The sequence below is a fragment of the Haliaeetus leucocephalus genome, unplaced genomic scaffold (genome assembly GCF_000737465.1).
Source record: "Haliaeetus leucocephalus isolate CR32 unplaced genomic scaffold, Haliaeetus_leucocephalus-4.0 Scaffold646, whole genome shotgun sequence".
In the NCBI taxonomy this organism is placed as follows: Eukaryota; Metazoa; Chordata; class Aves; order Accipitriformes; family Accipitridae; genus Haliaeetus; species Haliaeetus leucocephalus.
In genome coordinates this window covers 4,008,358-4,026,053 of record NW_010973082.1, presented here as the reverse complement: position 1 = coordinate 4,026,053, position 17,696 = coordinate 4,008,358, and the positions used below count along the sequence as shown (strand labels likewise).

The following is a 17,696-nucleotide window of genomic DNA, read 5'->3' as shown; positions in this document are numbered from 1 at the left end:
AGCAATCCCACAAAAAAAAAAAATATTGAATTATTGGTCGTGAATCTCCCCCCCCCCCCCCCCCCCCCCCCCAGTAGATACAACTTTTTGATTTCTCTGTTCTTGGTATGACAGCAAATTGTAGTGGGACAGGGGCTAGGGGTCTTTTTTCCAGAACAGCACTGTACCCACTAGAGGGAGCTAGATCATTAAAAGTTTGATGCTTGCTTAAATTTCAGAAGAAATCACCAAATAGTCAAGAAACTAGCTAATCCATATAAGGATTTCTCTTTCAGTGTTCAGCCAAAAACTTGAAGAATATATCTGAGCTATTTTATTATGCGCAGAAAGCTGTTCTACATCCTACAGGTCCTCTTTATTGCCCAGAGGAGAAAGAGGTATTTATAAGTAGATTCTAAGAACAAATAATATGGGGGGGGGAGTTAATCACTTCCCTGTTCTTTCCTTTTCAGTGGATTTTGCATTTCTTAGTGTGTTCTGTTACCACCACCCTACCCCCAAATGTCAAGCATTATATTCCAGAACCATGGTGATTGTTTTGTGTTGTATTAATCTAATCTGTCTTTCCTTTTCATTCAAAGCAATGAAGACAGTTTTTTGTTGCCCATGTGAACTGCTAAGTAAAATGAGAAGCTTTGGTAATGGCTTTAAGCCAAATGTAATGTGAACAAAATCATGTGTTCAATTCAGTTCTCCTTTAGATATACATTTCACAGTAACTCTATTTCAGGGAAAGTACTCCAGACTTGGCCTGGTTCAAGGGAAAGAATGTTTTGAGCATCTTGTGAGACTTTGGCAAAAGGGATAAGAAACAAGTGGTGTAGCTGGTTTTTAAGTATCACAGGTAGTTAGCTGAGCATATTAGAACAGGAGTATTTTTTTTTTAAAAACATTAATTTCATGGGCAAATACAAATAAAATCTTTAAACATAACCCTTGTCTAGTATTGGGCAGTAGGAGAGTTGCTTTAATCATAAATATTTTGTTAAGTAGAGAACTAGAGAATAACCCTGTTTTGATTTCTTCCATCAGAATCATCTTTATGAGTTAGTAATGTTGTGATAAAATTGTTGTGCTGAAATCTTTTTGGTTTTCCAAAACCAATCTCTATGCAATCTGTGTGACCTCTATGAAGAGAAGAGTCCATCATCACTGTAGTTGTTGGGAGAGAATTACCAGTGTGTGTTTTCCTTCACTTGGAAGGTATCCTAGCAATTCTTTTGTCATAGAGATAGTCCATAAGATCAATGCTTTGCCTGGTAGATGAATGAGCCCTGTGAAGATTTTCAATATTTGATGTTTGAAGCCTTCTGAAGTCATAGTTGAAATGGTGAATAGAGATAGTGTGCTTGCTTAGAAAGAGTTGACTGTAGTTCTAGAGCTGTTTATTTTTGCAAGGCACTGGGATTGCAAGGCCTTGTTCCCCCCCCTCCCCCCAAATGTTTGGTGAGGGGGGGAAACATTCAGTTGTTTTTTAGAGTTTTCTGTAGCAATAAGACTGAATTTAGAGAATTGATTTTTTTTTTTTTTTTCAAATAACTAAGTAGTACCACCTTCAGCTTGTGAAGAACTTGAGGTTCTTCTAATAATTGAATAGAAAGATATTTAATGTGGAATAATTGCTTTAAAATCATGGATATAAATTTGCTAGATCAGGATTTTGTTTCCTCTTGCTTTTTATTTTTGTATATGTGTGTATGAATGTCTCTATTCTAAAAACGTAAAATGAAGGCTAGTATTTGTTTTAATCTGATTGAGCTGCCTGATGTCATTCAATGTAATCTTTTTATATTCAAGCCTAGAAAGATAATGAACTTTCTTCTATTCCTTAGATGAAACCTGCCTGTATTAAAGCACTCACTCGCATTTTTAGAATTTCTGACCAGGATAATGATGGTACTCTCAATGATGCAGAGCTTAACTTCTTTCAGGTAACTCTTTTGCTTATCTTTTCACCATGCTTAATAGTTGAACTATGTAATTCTAGAAAACAAAGTGATTTGTTTTTGAAGGAACAGTAGTAAGGTGAATTCTAAGGGAAACAGGTCTAAATACTAAAAGTATCAAGTGCAGCATAAAAGAGTGGATTTGTAAAAACGGAAGTGGTATTAATTTTATTTTTAACCATTGTTCAAGTTTTAGTTCAAGAGCAAAATAAAAAAAAAAATATTTAAATGTACAAGCCCCAATGCTTCTATTTAAAAATAAAGTTTGTACACCTTTATTTCCAGTAAGAAATTGGATTGTCCTTTACTAGCTTATCAGAACATTAAGGCTGCATTTCATACAGGACATGCTGTTTGTCCAGCTTAGTAGCCACTGGTCCTAACATTCTCCTTTTGTTTTTTTGTTAGAGAATTTGTTTTAATACACCACTGGCACCTCAAGCTTTGGAAGATGTAAAGAATGTAGTCAGGAAAAACCTAAGTGATGGAGTTGCGGATAATGGATTAACATTAAAAGGTAAGCCCAATTTAACTATTAAAAGATGTGTCTTTATGCAGTTGATAATCATTCTTACATAAAAAAGCTAGTCTTTTGGAATATGATCTCTATCTTGATTCTTTTAGACTATAAGAGCTGGGTGTGGTGGCAGTATGATATCAAAGGATTCTTGAAATGGGGAATAATGGGGCGAATAAAGTAAGGTCTTTCTTGTTGTTACAGAGCTTGGAATCCAAATAAGTGTACTGATTCAAAAGAGATTGTCTCCTAGATAAATCTGTATCTTGTCTCTAAGCTCACTGTCTGCAACACTTGTCAGCAAGGTGTGGTGTCTGTCAACATTTTAACAGCTATGTTGTACAGATTTGCTCAGAGCATATGGCAAAAGTGAAAGGAGAAAAACCGTTTTTTTTCCTGAGCATCACTGTAACTGCTTTGCTTGTGGAGCTTAGGTATATAACAGGATGTGTGAGAAATTGTAAAGAGTGGAATTTTAAGGCATAGCCTTACTAAACAGTGAAATCTCAGTGTTCATGAAGCCCTGGAAAGTGCTAAATAAAAATCCTACCCAGTTATTTTGGTACAGGAAAACTAAAGGCAGTCTTCCGTGAGACTATTCTCCAGACTTCTTGCTAAGGCTTACCATTTTATCATACAGATAAGTTCCTCTAAAATACTAGTACTGAAAGAAGCAAACAAAACCAGAAGAAACAAGTGGGTTGTTCTAAGGAAACAGTTCTTTGAGGGATACTTTGACAAATAACATGATTTCTGAACCTTCAGTCTGTGTAGATAATGCTGTAATGTCACCCAGGAGCTTTAAAATCTGAATGTGTATTTCAAGCTTTTTTGTTTTCAGTCTGATTCTATTAAAAATACTTGTAGCAGATAAAGCACTTCAGGGCCTTAAGATTTCATCATTTGATTTTTAGGTTTTCTTTTTCTACACACACTTTTCATTCAGCGAGGAAGGCATGAAACAACTTGGACTGTTTTGCGTCGATTTGGATATGACGATGACTTAGAGCTTACGCCAGAGTACTTGTTTCCTCCGTACGCATCACTTATTTTAGCTTTCTTTAACTTGCATGCGTTTAATTTATGCTGCCTCCTACTTTGGCAGGAGGAAAGGGTTAACACGTTGTTACATCAAGTATCTCCCTTACTTTATGACCTACCAGCCAAAATCTTCATGTGACTGAAAATTACAAAGGAAGAACTCCTGTCTCTTGTGCCAAATCATGTACTGCTATCTCTCTTTATAAGAAAGATGGCAAAAGAGACTGTTCATAAAAAACTGGAACGTAAATCTGAGCAGTTGCTTATTGTATGTGGCAACAAATTAGAAAAAGCTTGTCAGTATTTTCATAGCACTTGAGATCCTTTGAAAATCTCCAAATTAAAAAGTTAAGAGATCGACTAACTCTGTGGCTTCTTTTCAAAAATGTAACTGCGTAATTTTCCATTAAAAAAAAACCAAAACAAAACACAAAAAACAACCAAACAAAAACCTGATTACTATATATATATATCTCATGTAATATGAAGATGCTCCTAATAAAAAGTATGTGCTTTGATCCCTTTAAAGATCAATTATTAAAACTAAATGCAGAGATCAAATACCAAATGTTGTAATTCAAAAAGTCTGTATTTTGAGTTTTAATATTCTCTATTTCATAAACACACTTAACACTTGTATTTGTTTTCAATAAACAGGCTAAAAATTCCTCCAGACTGCACAACAGAATTAAATCATCATGCATACTTGTTTCTTCAAAGTATTTTTGATAAACATGATTTGGTAAGCTTTTGAGTGTGTGTGTGTCCTTATACTGAAGAGCCTTAGTTTGCTAGCAGTTTTGCTAGCAAAAAGTATATTTTTGTCATTGTGTCATTTCATTCACAAACTGGCTCTGGCTTAAGCTATGCAGTCAAAACTAGCCTGCTATTTATATTTCTGTCTACAAGGAGAGTTGGCAGTTATAGTTATACTACCAAATTTTTTTTAACTAGCTCATATATTTAGTCTTATTTAAAAACAAGAAAAGAACAATGATTAAAAAGAAAGCAGCTCAGTTTCTTATCGCCAGTTTGTTGAATCTTGCAAGCATACAGCAAGAAAATGCCAGTTTAGAATAGACATGAATTAAGTGATTTATGTCTGATATTGTATGCTTGTTTTCAGGATAGAGATTGTGCTTTGTCTCCTGATGAATTGAAAGATCTGTTCAAAGTCTTCCCTTATATGCCATGGGGACCTGATGTTAACAACACTGTTTGTACAAATGAAAGGGGGTGGATTACATATCAAGGGTTTCTCTCTCAGTGGACGTAAGTGTGATACTTTACCCAAAGTTCTCAACTACTAAAATGTATGATAATACATTTGTAGATTCTTCTTGAAAATCTAGTAGAAAGAGTGGAAGTTTAATAGTTGAAAATTGACCCAAGCGGTCACATTTTTATACCCATCAAGTGGCCTAATCTTCAGACAGTTGTTATAACCTGTTCAGGATTTGGCCAGGATTTAGTGCTAACTATGAACAAGTGTCTCTTCAAGCTGTGGAAATCTCCCTGAATGTTGTCAAAATATTTATTTCTGTTGTTATACTCTTTAGAGCCAGTATGAATAATGATGTTCAATAATGAGGTTTTTTTCCTGTTGAAAATACAGAAAATGAGGAAAACATTATTTGCTGAGGAAAAAAAATACAGTGTAGGCTGATAAGCCTCAGCAAGTACTGCCTTCATAGTGTTTTGCTGGCTATTAAGACTGGTAAAGTTGTCACCATTTACCTTCACAGTGCTTTGCCCTTCAGTAGTGCCAGGAATACTTCTATGATGTCAATCTGGAGAGAGGAGGAAAAGATTGTATCAGTACTGTAAAGAATTGGTATCACAGATGCTAACAATTTAAAAACCTTTTTTTGTCCCCTCTGCTAGACTAACCACATACTTAGATGTACAGCGTTGCCTGGAGTACCTGGGTTATTTAGGCTATTCAATACTTGCAGAACAAGAATCTCAAGCATCAGCAATTACAGGTAATAAAAAAAAAATTAATTTTGGTGCCATTTAGGAATTAAAATTTAGAACTCTGCTCAAGAGTAAATTGCTTAAACAAATGGTCTTTTTTCACTTATATACTTCTTTACTTTCTGCTCAATTCAAACATTTGATTTAATATTTTTTATTGTTTTTTGTGCATTTTAATATAAGTGGACAATTATTTCATGTTTTCACATACATACATGCATGGACATCCTGTGAAAAATATTTGTGTTTTTTCAAAAGTAACAAGAGATAAAAAGATAGACCTTCAGAAAAAACAGACTCAGAGAAATGTTTTCCGATGCAATGTTGTTGGAATGAAAGGCTGTGGGAAAAGTGGAGTTCTTCAGGCTCTTCTTGGAAGAAATCTAATAGTAAGATTCACCTATATATGCTTTTGAGATAAACAGCAAAATCAATTTATCTTAGAGCTTTGCTGTTTATTACTGAGTTTGGAGAGTTCTGTGAGGGAATATAGAATTACTGGGGGGGGGGGGTGGTGTGGTATTTATTTATCTATTTATTTATTTTTAGCAAATAGATAAATGGCTATTGCACGCAATAATTACTTGTACATTGTGAATTATAGCTATGCAGTTACTTGCAAAATGAACCACAGATTACTGTAATTTCCATTCATTAATAAAGGGAGTAAACCAGCAGTTCAAATCTAACTTAAAAGGGGCAAGTTGCTGTGGTCTAACATGAAATTCTGCATTTTCAGAGACAGAGGCAAATACGTGCAGAACACAAATCTTACTATGCCATTAATACAGTCTATGTATATGGACAGGAGAAATACTTGCTGGTAAGGTTGCCTCATTATTGTTTGCATATGACTGATTAATCTTAAAATTCCGTGAATTATTCAGAGCCTTCTGCAAACAAATTTCTGTTTTAATTGTGTTGTCTTTGTAAATGTGGATTTTCCCCCCACTCCTTTTCTGGCTCAAATAACTTTTGGTTTTACATATTGTTAATACTTTAAACTGAACCTGTTCAGGACCTGTTATTTTTGAAACCTTGACCTAAATTGTACAGAACCCAGTCCATTATGTTAATGCTGAAGGGCATCACATTATAACATATGATAAATTATCAGCAAGCAATCTACCTATTCAGTAGAGAAGAATCTGTCACATAGGGTGATTAGGACGGCTAAAGTTAATCTTCAGTGGGTGAAATACTTTCTTTAAAGCTTGTTCCACTGTAGGTTTCCTTTATGATATTATGATTCTTTCTTTGTTTTCCAAGATCTAGTCCTCTGCTCTGTGGTTTTCCTCTGTAGGATGAATGGCAGTTCCTATGGTTATCTGAGACTTTGTGTTAAAGTAAATGTAACTTTTTATGCTGAGGTTGTGATTGCCTGCAGATGTGATGTTAACAGCTCACATGCATTGGCTGTATGGTAAATTCCTACTATTTCTTTTTCGTTAATTCTGCCTATAGTCAGTCCATTAGTTCTAAGGATACATAAAAATGAGCCATAAAAATTGTGAGAAAAAAAAGGAAGTTATAAAACTTCTTTAACTGCATAATGACAAAGCTTTTCTCCCTCTCTGACTGTCTTTTTTTCCCAGCTACATGATGTCAGTGATTCTGAATTTTTAACTGACGCTGAGACCATATGCGATGCTGTCTGCCTGGTATATGATGTCAGTAACCCGAAGTCTTTTGAGTACTGTGCCAGGATTTTTAAGGTTTGTATAATTTATATACACAAATCTTTACATTTGTGTATTTTTTCACTGACAAAATACTCAGTGTCAGTTACCAGTCCTATACATAAGTTCTACTGTTTAAAAGACATTTTATTTATGAGTGCTGGTCATATATGGCTGATGCATTAAAAATGCAGTTTTGTTACTCACACAAAACTAATGTCTACTTACTTGTCTATATAAAATATTCTGTTTCTAGAAATGCCTCACTTCAGTCTACTGAATGTATCTTAATGCTGCTGCAAACAGTTCAGCTTGGGCTGTTCCAGGGTGAATTTATCATATAGTGTTTCTTTCACTCTTTTCTTTAAATTGCAGCAGCACTTCATGGATAGCAGAATACCATGCTTAGTGGTAGCTGCAAAGTCTGACTTGCATGAAGTTAGACAGGAATATAGTATTTCTCCTGCTGAATTCTGCAAAAAACACAAAATGCCTCCACCTCAAGCCTTTACTTGTAATACGGTTGATGTGCCGAGTAAGGATATCTTTGTTAAACTGACAACTATGGCAATGTATCCGTAAGTACTTGAACCGTTATATTTTTCATATTGCATGGGTCACTCACAATACCACTGCATGTCATTGTTAGTCACAAGGATGGAACTGCCTCACTGAGATATAGCAACAGAGAGATGAAAGTGACTTGAGTGGAATCTTCAAATTATTTCAAATTGAGAAAGTTGTTATGTATCCAACGTATAAATCAGTGTCAGCTATTGTTGCTAAGGTATTTTTTTAAAGAGTACACTACTTCATCCAGTTCGTCTTGCAAATTCCAATGAATATGTAGGGTTCTGTTCTGTCCTTACTGTGGATGCATAACTCAATATGTCAATATTCATATCTTGGTATTTTTGAGAGACTTGTGAATAAGCTGTGCTTTACTCCTTGTTAATAGCTCAACTTGATAGTTGATTACAAGTAATGACACTAGTGAACAACAGTTCCCCCAATGCACTACTTGAAGCCTTTTTTATTTTCAGGGTGTTTACTTCTATGTGCTTCAGTTCATTCATCTAATAGATCTTATATTTTTTAATAGAATTACTGTATAAACACCTTTTGGTCTTCAGACAGAAGATACTTAAGCTCACATTCTTCTTCACTACACATCTCGCTGTTGCTAAGCTCACTTTGCATCTCTTTTTGGTGGGTGGAGCTTTTAATATGGTGTTGAACTACATAAATATTATAGCAGATGGAGTCTAGTATGACAGCTGACATTTGCTTTAAATTAAATAGAACTAATGTCACTTTCACCCAAAATAATAGGATTTATTTTTTAATATTTGAAACTGAATTTATTGAATTAGATTTGTAAAGTTTTTGTTTTGTTTTGTTCTCCTGTATTTATTTTGTAGCGCTGGAATACTGGGAAACCACTAAAGTGTAGCACTGACCAAATGTCTTGTCATATCAATATTCCTGCTTCTTCCTTAGTTTTCAAGCATGTGTGTTTGTTAGGGTGGGAAAGGTAGGGGTAACTGTCACTTTGTAAAGTGTGCATTCAAACTGGTAGAAAATGTGGCTTACTTTCCTTTGAAAAAGGGGTGTTATCTATTGCTGTGCAGACATACTCAGAAGCCTTTAGAAGCTTTCCTTACAAACTTAAATAAATTCAGCAAACATTTTCATTCATGTTTGTGCTTTGCTATTAAGATCTGTGTATGGTGGTAATGCCAAAATGTCTAAGACGTAGAACATCTAACCTTAAAATTCTGCACAGCTGTAGTTGTACCCTTGCTTCCCCAGTGTATTTTTTTTCTCCTCTCCTTACTCATTCAAATGTACCTTTTATTCCTAAATCTCTCTCGGTTGTGGCACAGTCCTAATGTGCACCTGATTTTATGAGCAAGATTTCAACTCCTGTCCTTCTGTGTGTTTTCGCAGCCATGCCCGGTTACGCTGTATGTGCGCCTGCAACAGGTGTACATTTTGCATCTGTCAGAACTTCCTCAACTCAGACTTGCTGCAATCTGTAAAGAACAAACTCTTCACTGCAGTTCTTAACAGGTCCTTAACTTTATTTACTAGGTACCAGGTGTGCTTTTAAAGTTTTTTTTTGAAAAAGCAATTGGTAACCTTATATACTGCAGATTTTTCACTCCATATCCACTAAATAGGCAGATACTTACTTTTGTATTTGTCATAAAATTGTCGAACTTTGTTTAACTTGAAAGTACTTCTGGTCTTTTGAGCTTAGTCCAGTGATTTCTTTGAAACATCACCAATTTGGTAGTTGATTCAGGCACTTAGTGATTGCAAAAATGCTGTGGAGAAATTAGGACTGTGTTTTTAGGGACCTGATAATGGACATTAGGTAGTGTCTATAAATCTGTGTAATGTGTCTCATTTGAGAGGTTTGTTTAGTATTGATTAGAGGCAGTGCCTCATAGATACCAGTTACACAAATATTTTCATAAAGGCACAGCTTGACTATAGCAGCATCGTATAACATATTATATGTTTATCTTTGCTAGTTGTTTGATAGTTGGGAATTCATAGAATTTCTGTGTGTGTGTGTTATGCCTGGTTTGCACAGAGTGGGTGTTTTGTGTAAAAAAAATCTTAGAGTTTTTAACATCCAATTCCTCTCTGAAGAAAATGCAACATGTAAGAAGTGGTAAATGGTTAAACATTTGCAAACACTTTGGAAAAAGCAACTGGTAAAGAGAGATAACTGGTTTTCAGCATTGAAAACAGTGCTATACCTTGTCTTGTGTGTATTGCAGGCAGTTTTTGACACACATGATTTACTAACACCTCAGCACTTGGCACCTCACCCCGGTAAATGGGAGTTCAAACCGAACAATTTTTGCAGTGTAGTGGTTCTATCCTTTATAGCCTCCCTGGAGGTGTATATGATAAATGTGATTCTTGGAGGCAACTATGATAAATGTGTTTATTTGAAGGCCATGGTTAGAATATCTTGACATGCTGCTTGTCCATGTATGTTACTACTTAGTTTACTGTTTTCAGATGTCTCCTTTAAATGTAAGTTACGCACACATAGGAGGCCTACTGATACACCCACCTACAGTATTGAGCATCTTTGTGAAATACCACTTTAATCCAAGACAAAAGTGTTAACAACAGAGTGAGAGTTCAGAGAAGGGTGAAAAACTCACGAGCTTAGGACAAGACTGTGAATATGAGTGAGACTGTTCATGCTGCAACTCTTCTACAGCAGTCACCCCTTAGACAAAAATCCCTTGAAACAGCAATCTCTTAGCATATTGTCTCTCTAAAACTTCATTCAGCAGACACTACTAGAAAATCCCAACTCTTTATTATTCAGGCTGAAATCACCTCTATAATGCATCCTCATTTTGTTGGAATGGTTTTGGGTTGCTGCGTTAGCTGTTGTGGCTTGTTTCTCTTTTGTATGGGTCTGTAGGGTTTTTTGAGTCCTGCATTAGACATTGCATTTCATTCCTCTGAAATACTGTCAAGGGCTTCAGGTATTGCAGTCTTTTTATGAGAAGTCTCGGGATACTGTCATTCCACACCTTGTCACTAGACAGTGTGGAATAAACATAGGAATCTACTGCTGCTTAAAAAAGTCTGTAATTCAAGGTAAGGAGAATTCCTCATAGACTTTTCCACTGACCCTACAGAAAGGAAAAATTATTTGCTAGAATCTCTTTGTCTGCAGTCACTCAGTTAGTCACTAGGGTTTTGTGGCAGTTTTCCAGCATGCTCACTTCATCTCACCAACTCTCTTCCTAGTTAGCTCGTCAGAGGTGTTTCCTTACCGAGCACATTTTCACAGTTTATTCAATTCAGCATTCAGTACATGGACTACTATATAACTGCATATATAGTAGAGCTGAGATACCTGTAAACAAGAGGGAATAGCTCCTAATTGTAGACTTAGGAGGGTGGAGATGGTTTTCTTGTTTAAAAATGTTAGCTCCTTGGATGCATTTTTAATCTAATGACTTGTGATTAAACTAGAGAAAGCATTTGAATCAAGAAGGATTTTCTGATGTCGTTAGTTTATGTAACTTTTCTTATTTTGCCTTTACAAGTGCTTACCATTAGGTCAGATAGTTGGGCAAAAGTTTAGATAACTGATGGGTAAAGGAAGTTTCTCAAGAGTACTTTATTCTCCTGATCCCTTCCTATTCTGAAGATTTAGATGGTGGAAGTAGGTAAAGTGAAATTTTTCACGTTGGACCCCTTCTTGTATTATTTGTTGCTAAATAATGCTTAAACACTGTTACCAAGGCAAAATAAAATACCACATTTGAACATTCCCACCTTAGTAATGAAAGGAAGAACATTGCCTCTATGCAGCTGAAAAACCTATTCATGCCCACCTTCAGTTTCTCTTCCGCGGACAAACTTCAGAGACTCTCCCGAGGGTTTGTAGACTATCAGAAAGGCAAGTTCAACAAATGTGGAAGTTCAGTTTGGAGATGTTTATTGTGCAGGAATGGGATTGTTGGTTTGAACTACCCAGGATCATGTCTTATTGGTTCTTTGAGGAAGAAGGCACTGCATTCAAAGCACTATATATGCATGTATGAGACTTCTTACTATCCTGTAGTATTTCTATATTTTTAATTTGTTCTTTCCTTTAGGTGTTCATTTGTATTTGTCTGGCTGGCACTTAATCTCTTTTTACTACATTGTTTTACCTGTTTTTAAAAGCAAGGTTTCTGCTTATGTCATTCTAACCCTTTCTTTAATGACGAGCTTGGATTTTTAGCTTTTTTTTTTTTTTTAACAACAGAGCATCAGTTTTAAGTGTGTTTTTTCTGCTATCTTGGTTTTAAATCATTCACTTGTTGCCTTTTGCTTGTACAGTAGTGGCATTTTTCTGTCAGCTAAGTTAATTTAAAAATAAAATAATTCTAATGCATGAGAATTGTGTTGTTCAGTGAGGGAGACTTCTCAGATCATGTTTTTCTTCCTTCTGAAGTTTTTAAATATTGTGGAATAGAAGTGAAGTTCTACCTGCATATAAAACATGGTTGTTCCAGGAATTATTTGTAAGATTATTTTTTTTCTATGAAAACCTTCCTTCTGTGAAATTAAAGTTAAGACAATAGTTTCATTTTTCTGTAATAATGGGAAAGTTTTAAGAGTATACCCCAGGATTTGTTTTTCACTGTGCAGTATATGCAGATTATTTTTCAAAACTATAGTATATTACCATTAAATCTAATTGCAGAAATCTATCTCTATACTTAGGTGTACCCCAAATTAGGACAGTATAACAATATTTTACTTACCTATTTTCCTCCTTCTCTAAACTGTTTAATGCCCCATACTGAGTAGAAATTTACAACGCTGTGTCTCCTGATTTCTTTCCAAATAGAATATATTGAATTGGCATTTTACATTATTTTAGGATTTGTAGATAATAAGATGCACTTGAAGCTTTTTACATTTTAAATGACTAATGTATGGGGGAAAATTCTAACTTCTGGAGTTGGTTTGCATCCTAGGAGAATACGTGCCTGAAGGGAAGCTGCAGCAGCTTGCGCATGTTATGCAATGTTTTTGGAATTCAGTTGCTTATATTTTATTGTTAGAACCTATTGTCTGTCAGAGCAGGCTGCTGCTGCTTGCTGGCTGCATTAACTTGCTTATAATTTTGGTGTCAGTAGCCATGCGACGAGGCGATTGGCCTCACCACTGTGCTTTTAAAATGCTTTTGGAGTTAATACAGGAATGTTTTTGAACTTTTATAGTTAATGTTAAAGCTTCCCAGGCTTGGGATTCTTCTGCTGCTGACATGGGGAAAAGCGTCAGTATTGGCCCATAACTCGGCAATTTTCTGTGTGTAACCATGACAGGCATGCTCAGTTAACCTCTTGATAAGCGAATGTTGCAAACTTCTTGTGAGTTGTTAAAGCCTCTTAAAAGAAAGACTGTACAGATTTCAAAGATCTTATTCAACAAGTGACAAGTTATATGACTCACTATTAAGAGTAGGTTGAATAAAAATCTCTTTTTTCCCCAAAATGTGCATTAAAATCTGAATTTTATGCCAAAGGCAAAATTTCTAGACTTTCTTACATATGTGGAACTAATTGTATGATTAAATACACACACCAATCTATTTGGGAAGTTTGAAAGCTAGTTATTATTACTAATAAGCAAGAGTTTAAAATACAACTTCATTTATGGAGTCCTAACTACGACTGTGTGTGTGTATATGTGCACATGTATATGTTTTGCCCTTGGAGAGAATAATTTTTCTAATTCAGAGTTACTGTCTTACTAGCAAGGCAGTAATAATTTCTACCACTGGCAAAAACTGGTTTCATAAACACAACTACACTGAAATAAAATTTGAACATTATTTATTGAAGAGGTAGAATTTTTCAGTATGTATTGAGAAAAGTTTTTCTGCATTATATCTACCCTCATGTCAAAGAACCTATGCTGGAAACAAACATTGATCCTTTTTTATTATTTCAGACAGATTTCTTTTTTTTTTTTTTTCCTATTAATGGCAGCTAAACAATATTAGGGATCAAAGTTGTAAAAATGGAATTTATGACATCATAAGGAACATTTAAGGGAAGAAAAATTGGAATTTTTTTTCAAAGATGTAAAGCAATTAGACATTCGTAGTGTTCTGAATTTCAGTAAGTATTTTTGGAGTTTGGATTTTTGGGCCGAGATGTTCAGAGGGCCCTAATCACTTCTTACTGAAGTCAGTTGATTTCCTTGAGGTTATAAGACAAATCCCTGCCTTGATTTAGTTCCTTTATTTAAATGAAAAAGTCTGTTACTGTTAGGCTTAGAAAAGGGATCAGAGTCAATTTACTCTCCCTTTAGACATAAAAAGAGGATTTTATCATGAATGAGAATGTTTTAATTGTTTTTTAAAGGATGAAGCATGCTCAGCAAATTTCTTGCATACCACTAAATATGGACACGTGCAGAAGTCAAAACAAGGCAAATTATAGATAGGAATCAGAAAATCTAGATGTGAGAGATAGTGCTTTATGGGGCAATGCAAAAGCATTAATTTGCAATTTTAACAGTGATTTGCACATTTAAAGGGGTGTTTTTTAAATTATACAAATAGTTAGGTATTTGAATTAACCATATTAAACTTGAGAATTGTTAGTGACACAAATACTTACCCAACAGAGCTTGTCACATAATATATTAAAGTCGTGTTACATAAGTGATTTATTTTACATACACAGATAAGTTTTATAATTTACAGATCTGAAGACAAGGGTTTGTGTAGTCTTTTACTAAAAAAACCACCACATGTAGTGATAAAATTCAGTCTTTAATTGAATTATCAACAGTAATGAGATCTTGTCAGTTTTAGGTCTTATGAGTGTTGGACTCATTCCAGTGTGTTTGGCACAGGTACTGTAGCTCGTGCATGTGGTGCAGGAGTATTGCAATATGCTGTGGACACATGGAAGTTGAGGCTTTGGGGATGGAGTGGGAAGAGATTCAGTTTTTTAAGCAGTTTTCTTTTGTCCTTAAAGCAATGGCATTTAGCTGCATAAAATCATATATAGTACTTAGTTCATCAAAAGTACAAACTCCATCTATTTCTGTTTTTCCCCAAGCACTAAGTTTTTAACAACTGCACAAGAATCAGGGCTAGATGGCTAAAAATTATAAATTCTTTGGGCTTTGTTATTTGAGCATATTTGAGATGCTGTTGTTGAGCCATGCTATGAACTGCAAACTGTGCATGTGTGTAAAAAGGTTAAGACCCTACATAGATGAGTTGGGGGCCATGCTGTTAGCAGACGAGGAGAGCAGTATTATGCAGCAGGTGCACGCCGTCAACTTTGTAGAAGATTCCATCTTCATGGAGTCATCTCTTGGTCCACGTTTACTTGAAGACAGGTAACAGCAGCCAAACCAAGGTGACCTTGCCATTGCCTTTTCCCTTTCTTCCCCTCAGCAAACCACTTGACATCTAGTTTGCAGAAAGTTTGTCAAAACTAGCTGTAGAAGAACTAATGCTTGCAGGAATTCATGAATTTGATCTGTTCCATAACCCAGCAAGATATTTTTAAAACAGGATTAGGATTTTTTTAGAGACCAGCTGTGTTCTGCTGTTTGTGCACCAAAGAGCCTGTTTGTCAGCATGTGGTATGACAGTACACTGATTATATGGCTTATATTACTCCTGCAAATGTCTACTAAAGAATATCCTAAACTGGTTTTGTATATTTTGATAGCAAGTAACAGTTCCTGCTTTATTAAACAGCTTGTATGCTGTAGCTCTGCAGTTTACACTATATGAACTCTCTTGTGCACGGTGTATGCTCCTTGTACTTAATACTCCTGCAGCTTTCGCTGAGTAACCCATGATGATTAATACAGGCTAAAATACATAGGCTAGTGAAGTTCTGTTGCAAGTTCCATCTTAAACAAAAACAAGCAAACAAACAAAAAAACCCTTTACTATTGTTCAGGAACTTCTTGTGCTTTGAATTATGGCATTTGTGATAACTTGTTTGAAATGGTAGCTCCTGCTTTATGGTAAGCTGTCATACTTGAGACTACTTTTGAGGATGGCTAGCCATGTTTAACTGAGCATGCTCACAGACTTCTTGCAATATTTGGGAGAGTTGGGTCATTGGCTGTCTCTACTGTCATGCAAGATGTGGCTTTTTATGTCATACAGTCACTTCATACCATTGTTACATCTTGTCTTCTGTTGATGCCATTGTCACTGCTTGTTTCACTAAGCCCTTTCTCTTAGCTTTCAGCTTGGTATTGGATGATTGTTTCTATTGCTGTTCTTGTGACTGTACTGGGAAGAAAGGGATTTACAAATGGTCCTTTTGATTCTAGCTTTTGGAAAAATATTACTTGCTACTTGTCAGTAAACTCTTTTGGGGGAGAAGTGTAAGTAGATATTCAACAGAACTGGAAAGTTTTTTCATGGAAAAGCAGAAATATGCAAACTCAACATTTAAAAAAAAGGATTTTGCTGGACAGAGTTGTTCTCGCTATGGATTATTAATTATTTGCTAGCTGTTTTTGTTTTCTTTTTATGAATGCTTGCTGGTACTCTCAAAGACGACACACTGCCCTCCCCACTTTCATGACTAATGATCTGCTCCTGCATTTCTCTTCAGCTGTGTGAGCAGCTCTCTGACTTGAGTGAGATCTACTAATGTGATCAGAGCTGCAGATCAAATCCCAAGCTTTAAAAAAAAAAAAGTGAAATGACTGTATAAGTACTCATAAGGCTGAATTTTAAGCTGCTTGCCTGTGACAAGTGTAGTGATGAATTTCCAAAAGCAGAGTAGTTTGGCACAAGTTGTCTGATACTCCTGTCATGGAATTAACCTGGTTCTGTATGTGTGTTGAATTTTAGGCATGTGACACAAGCGGACCTGAAGAGCTCTACATTTTGGCTCCGAGCAAGTTTTGGTGCTACTGTCTTTGCAGTTTTGGGTTTTGCTATGTACAAAGCATTACTAAAGCAACGATGATCTGAGAAGAAGCACATCTGGCCCTACCAAATAAAACGAACAAACAAACAAACTTTTATGTACATTCTGAATGCTTTAAATTCTGCTAGAAATATTTATATATGCAGAGTTACTTTATTAATAATTTGTAATTCATGCATAAGTTTATTTTAATTTATAGCTCTTACTACAGTATTGCATAATGCGTGGAAAAAAGAATTGCATCTTAACAGCCAGCTAAAATGGCTTAACTTGTGAGGCCAAAAGGGAATTTGCTGTAAATAACCTGTACATATTAAAGCACTAAGACATTGCTTCCCAAAAAGCTATTCAAAATACTGTTCTTAGATGTTTCACCATGGTGACATACTAGTATATAGTTGAAATTCATTTTCGGTAGAGTAGGTTCAACTCAAGGATCATACTTCCTCAAGGGTTGCTTATTTATTTCACATTCATCTGAAGTGACTTCATCTTTTTGGACTATAAGCTATACCAGGCAGAACGTGTGATTTTCATTCTTACCTATTCTTTTTACCTGATGAACAAATTTCCCCAAGTATGTATTTCAAGAAAAAAAATCACTGTTGCTGTCCTGGCCTATGATTTTGTATGTTACATGACCAGTGACATCTGATTTTTCTCTTAAAAGGAAAAACGTAAACTTCAAAAACTGCCAGATCAACTTCATATGCTGTGTGTAATTCGTGTTTTTCATTTTCCACTATGTTGTGTTTTATAACCCTTATGAATCAGATGAGCAAATTTGTATATTATAAATGTTTATAATTCGAAAAGTGTTGCTGTTTAATTTCTCACATCTGTTGATCATACCTGTTGAAAGCTGTGTATAAGATAAAACTAAAATAGTACACAGTGCCTATTCTACTGTAGTATATTAGTTGCATGGATCACAGTGCATTCTGTAACTGGCTAGAATTACCTATAGACACAGCTTTTTTATGATCAAGTAAATCAAACATTAATTCCTCATGACGAACCTATTTTTCCATTGCTGGCCTTTTCAAGTATTTCAATAAAATAACTGTGT

The 17,696-nt window shown here is 35.3% G+C and overlaps 1 protein-coding gene across 1 annotated transcript in view; it reads left to right on the top strand.

Moving 5' to 3' along the window:
- The window catches only part of RHOT1 (ras homolog family member T1), a 27,720-nt gene extending 10,024 nt beyond the window's left edge, over positions 1 to 17,696 (top strand). The window contains exons 7-19 of the mRNA XM_010578741.1: positions 276 to 377; positions 1,833 to 1,931; positions 2,355 to 2,463; positions 3,378 to 3,498; positions 4,162 to 4,246; positions 4,631 to 4,776; positions 5,389 to 5,489; positions 5,740 to 5,870; positions 6,221 to 6,304; positions 7,077 to 7,196; positions 7,536 to 7,738; positions 9,111 to 9,233; positions 16,549 to 17,696. Of these exons, the coding sequence (XP_010577043.1) occupies positions 276 to 377; positions 1,833 to 1,931; positions 2,355 to 2,463; positions 3,378 to 3,498; positions 4,162 to 4,246; positions 4,631 to 4,776; positions 5,389 to 5,489; positions 5,740 to 5,870; positions 6,221 to 6,304; positions 7,077 to 7,196; positions 7,536 to 7,738; positions 9,111 to 9,233; positions 16,549 to 16,666 (1,542 nt within the window). The 3' untranslated portion in view covers positions 16,667 to 17,696. The remainder of the gene's footprint in view (positions 1 to 275; positions 378 to 1,832; positions 1,932 to 2,354; positions 2,464 to 3,377; positions 3,499 to 4,161; positions 4,247 to 4,630; positions 4,777 to 5,388; positions 5,490 to 5,739; positions 5,871 to 6,220; positions 6,305 to 7,076; positions 7,197 to 7,535; positions 7,739 to 9,110; positions 9,234 to 16,548) is intronic.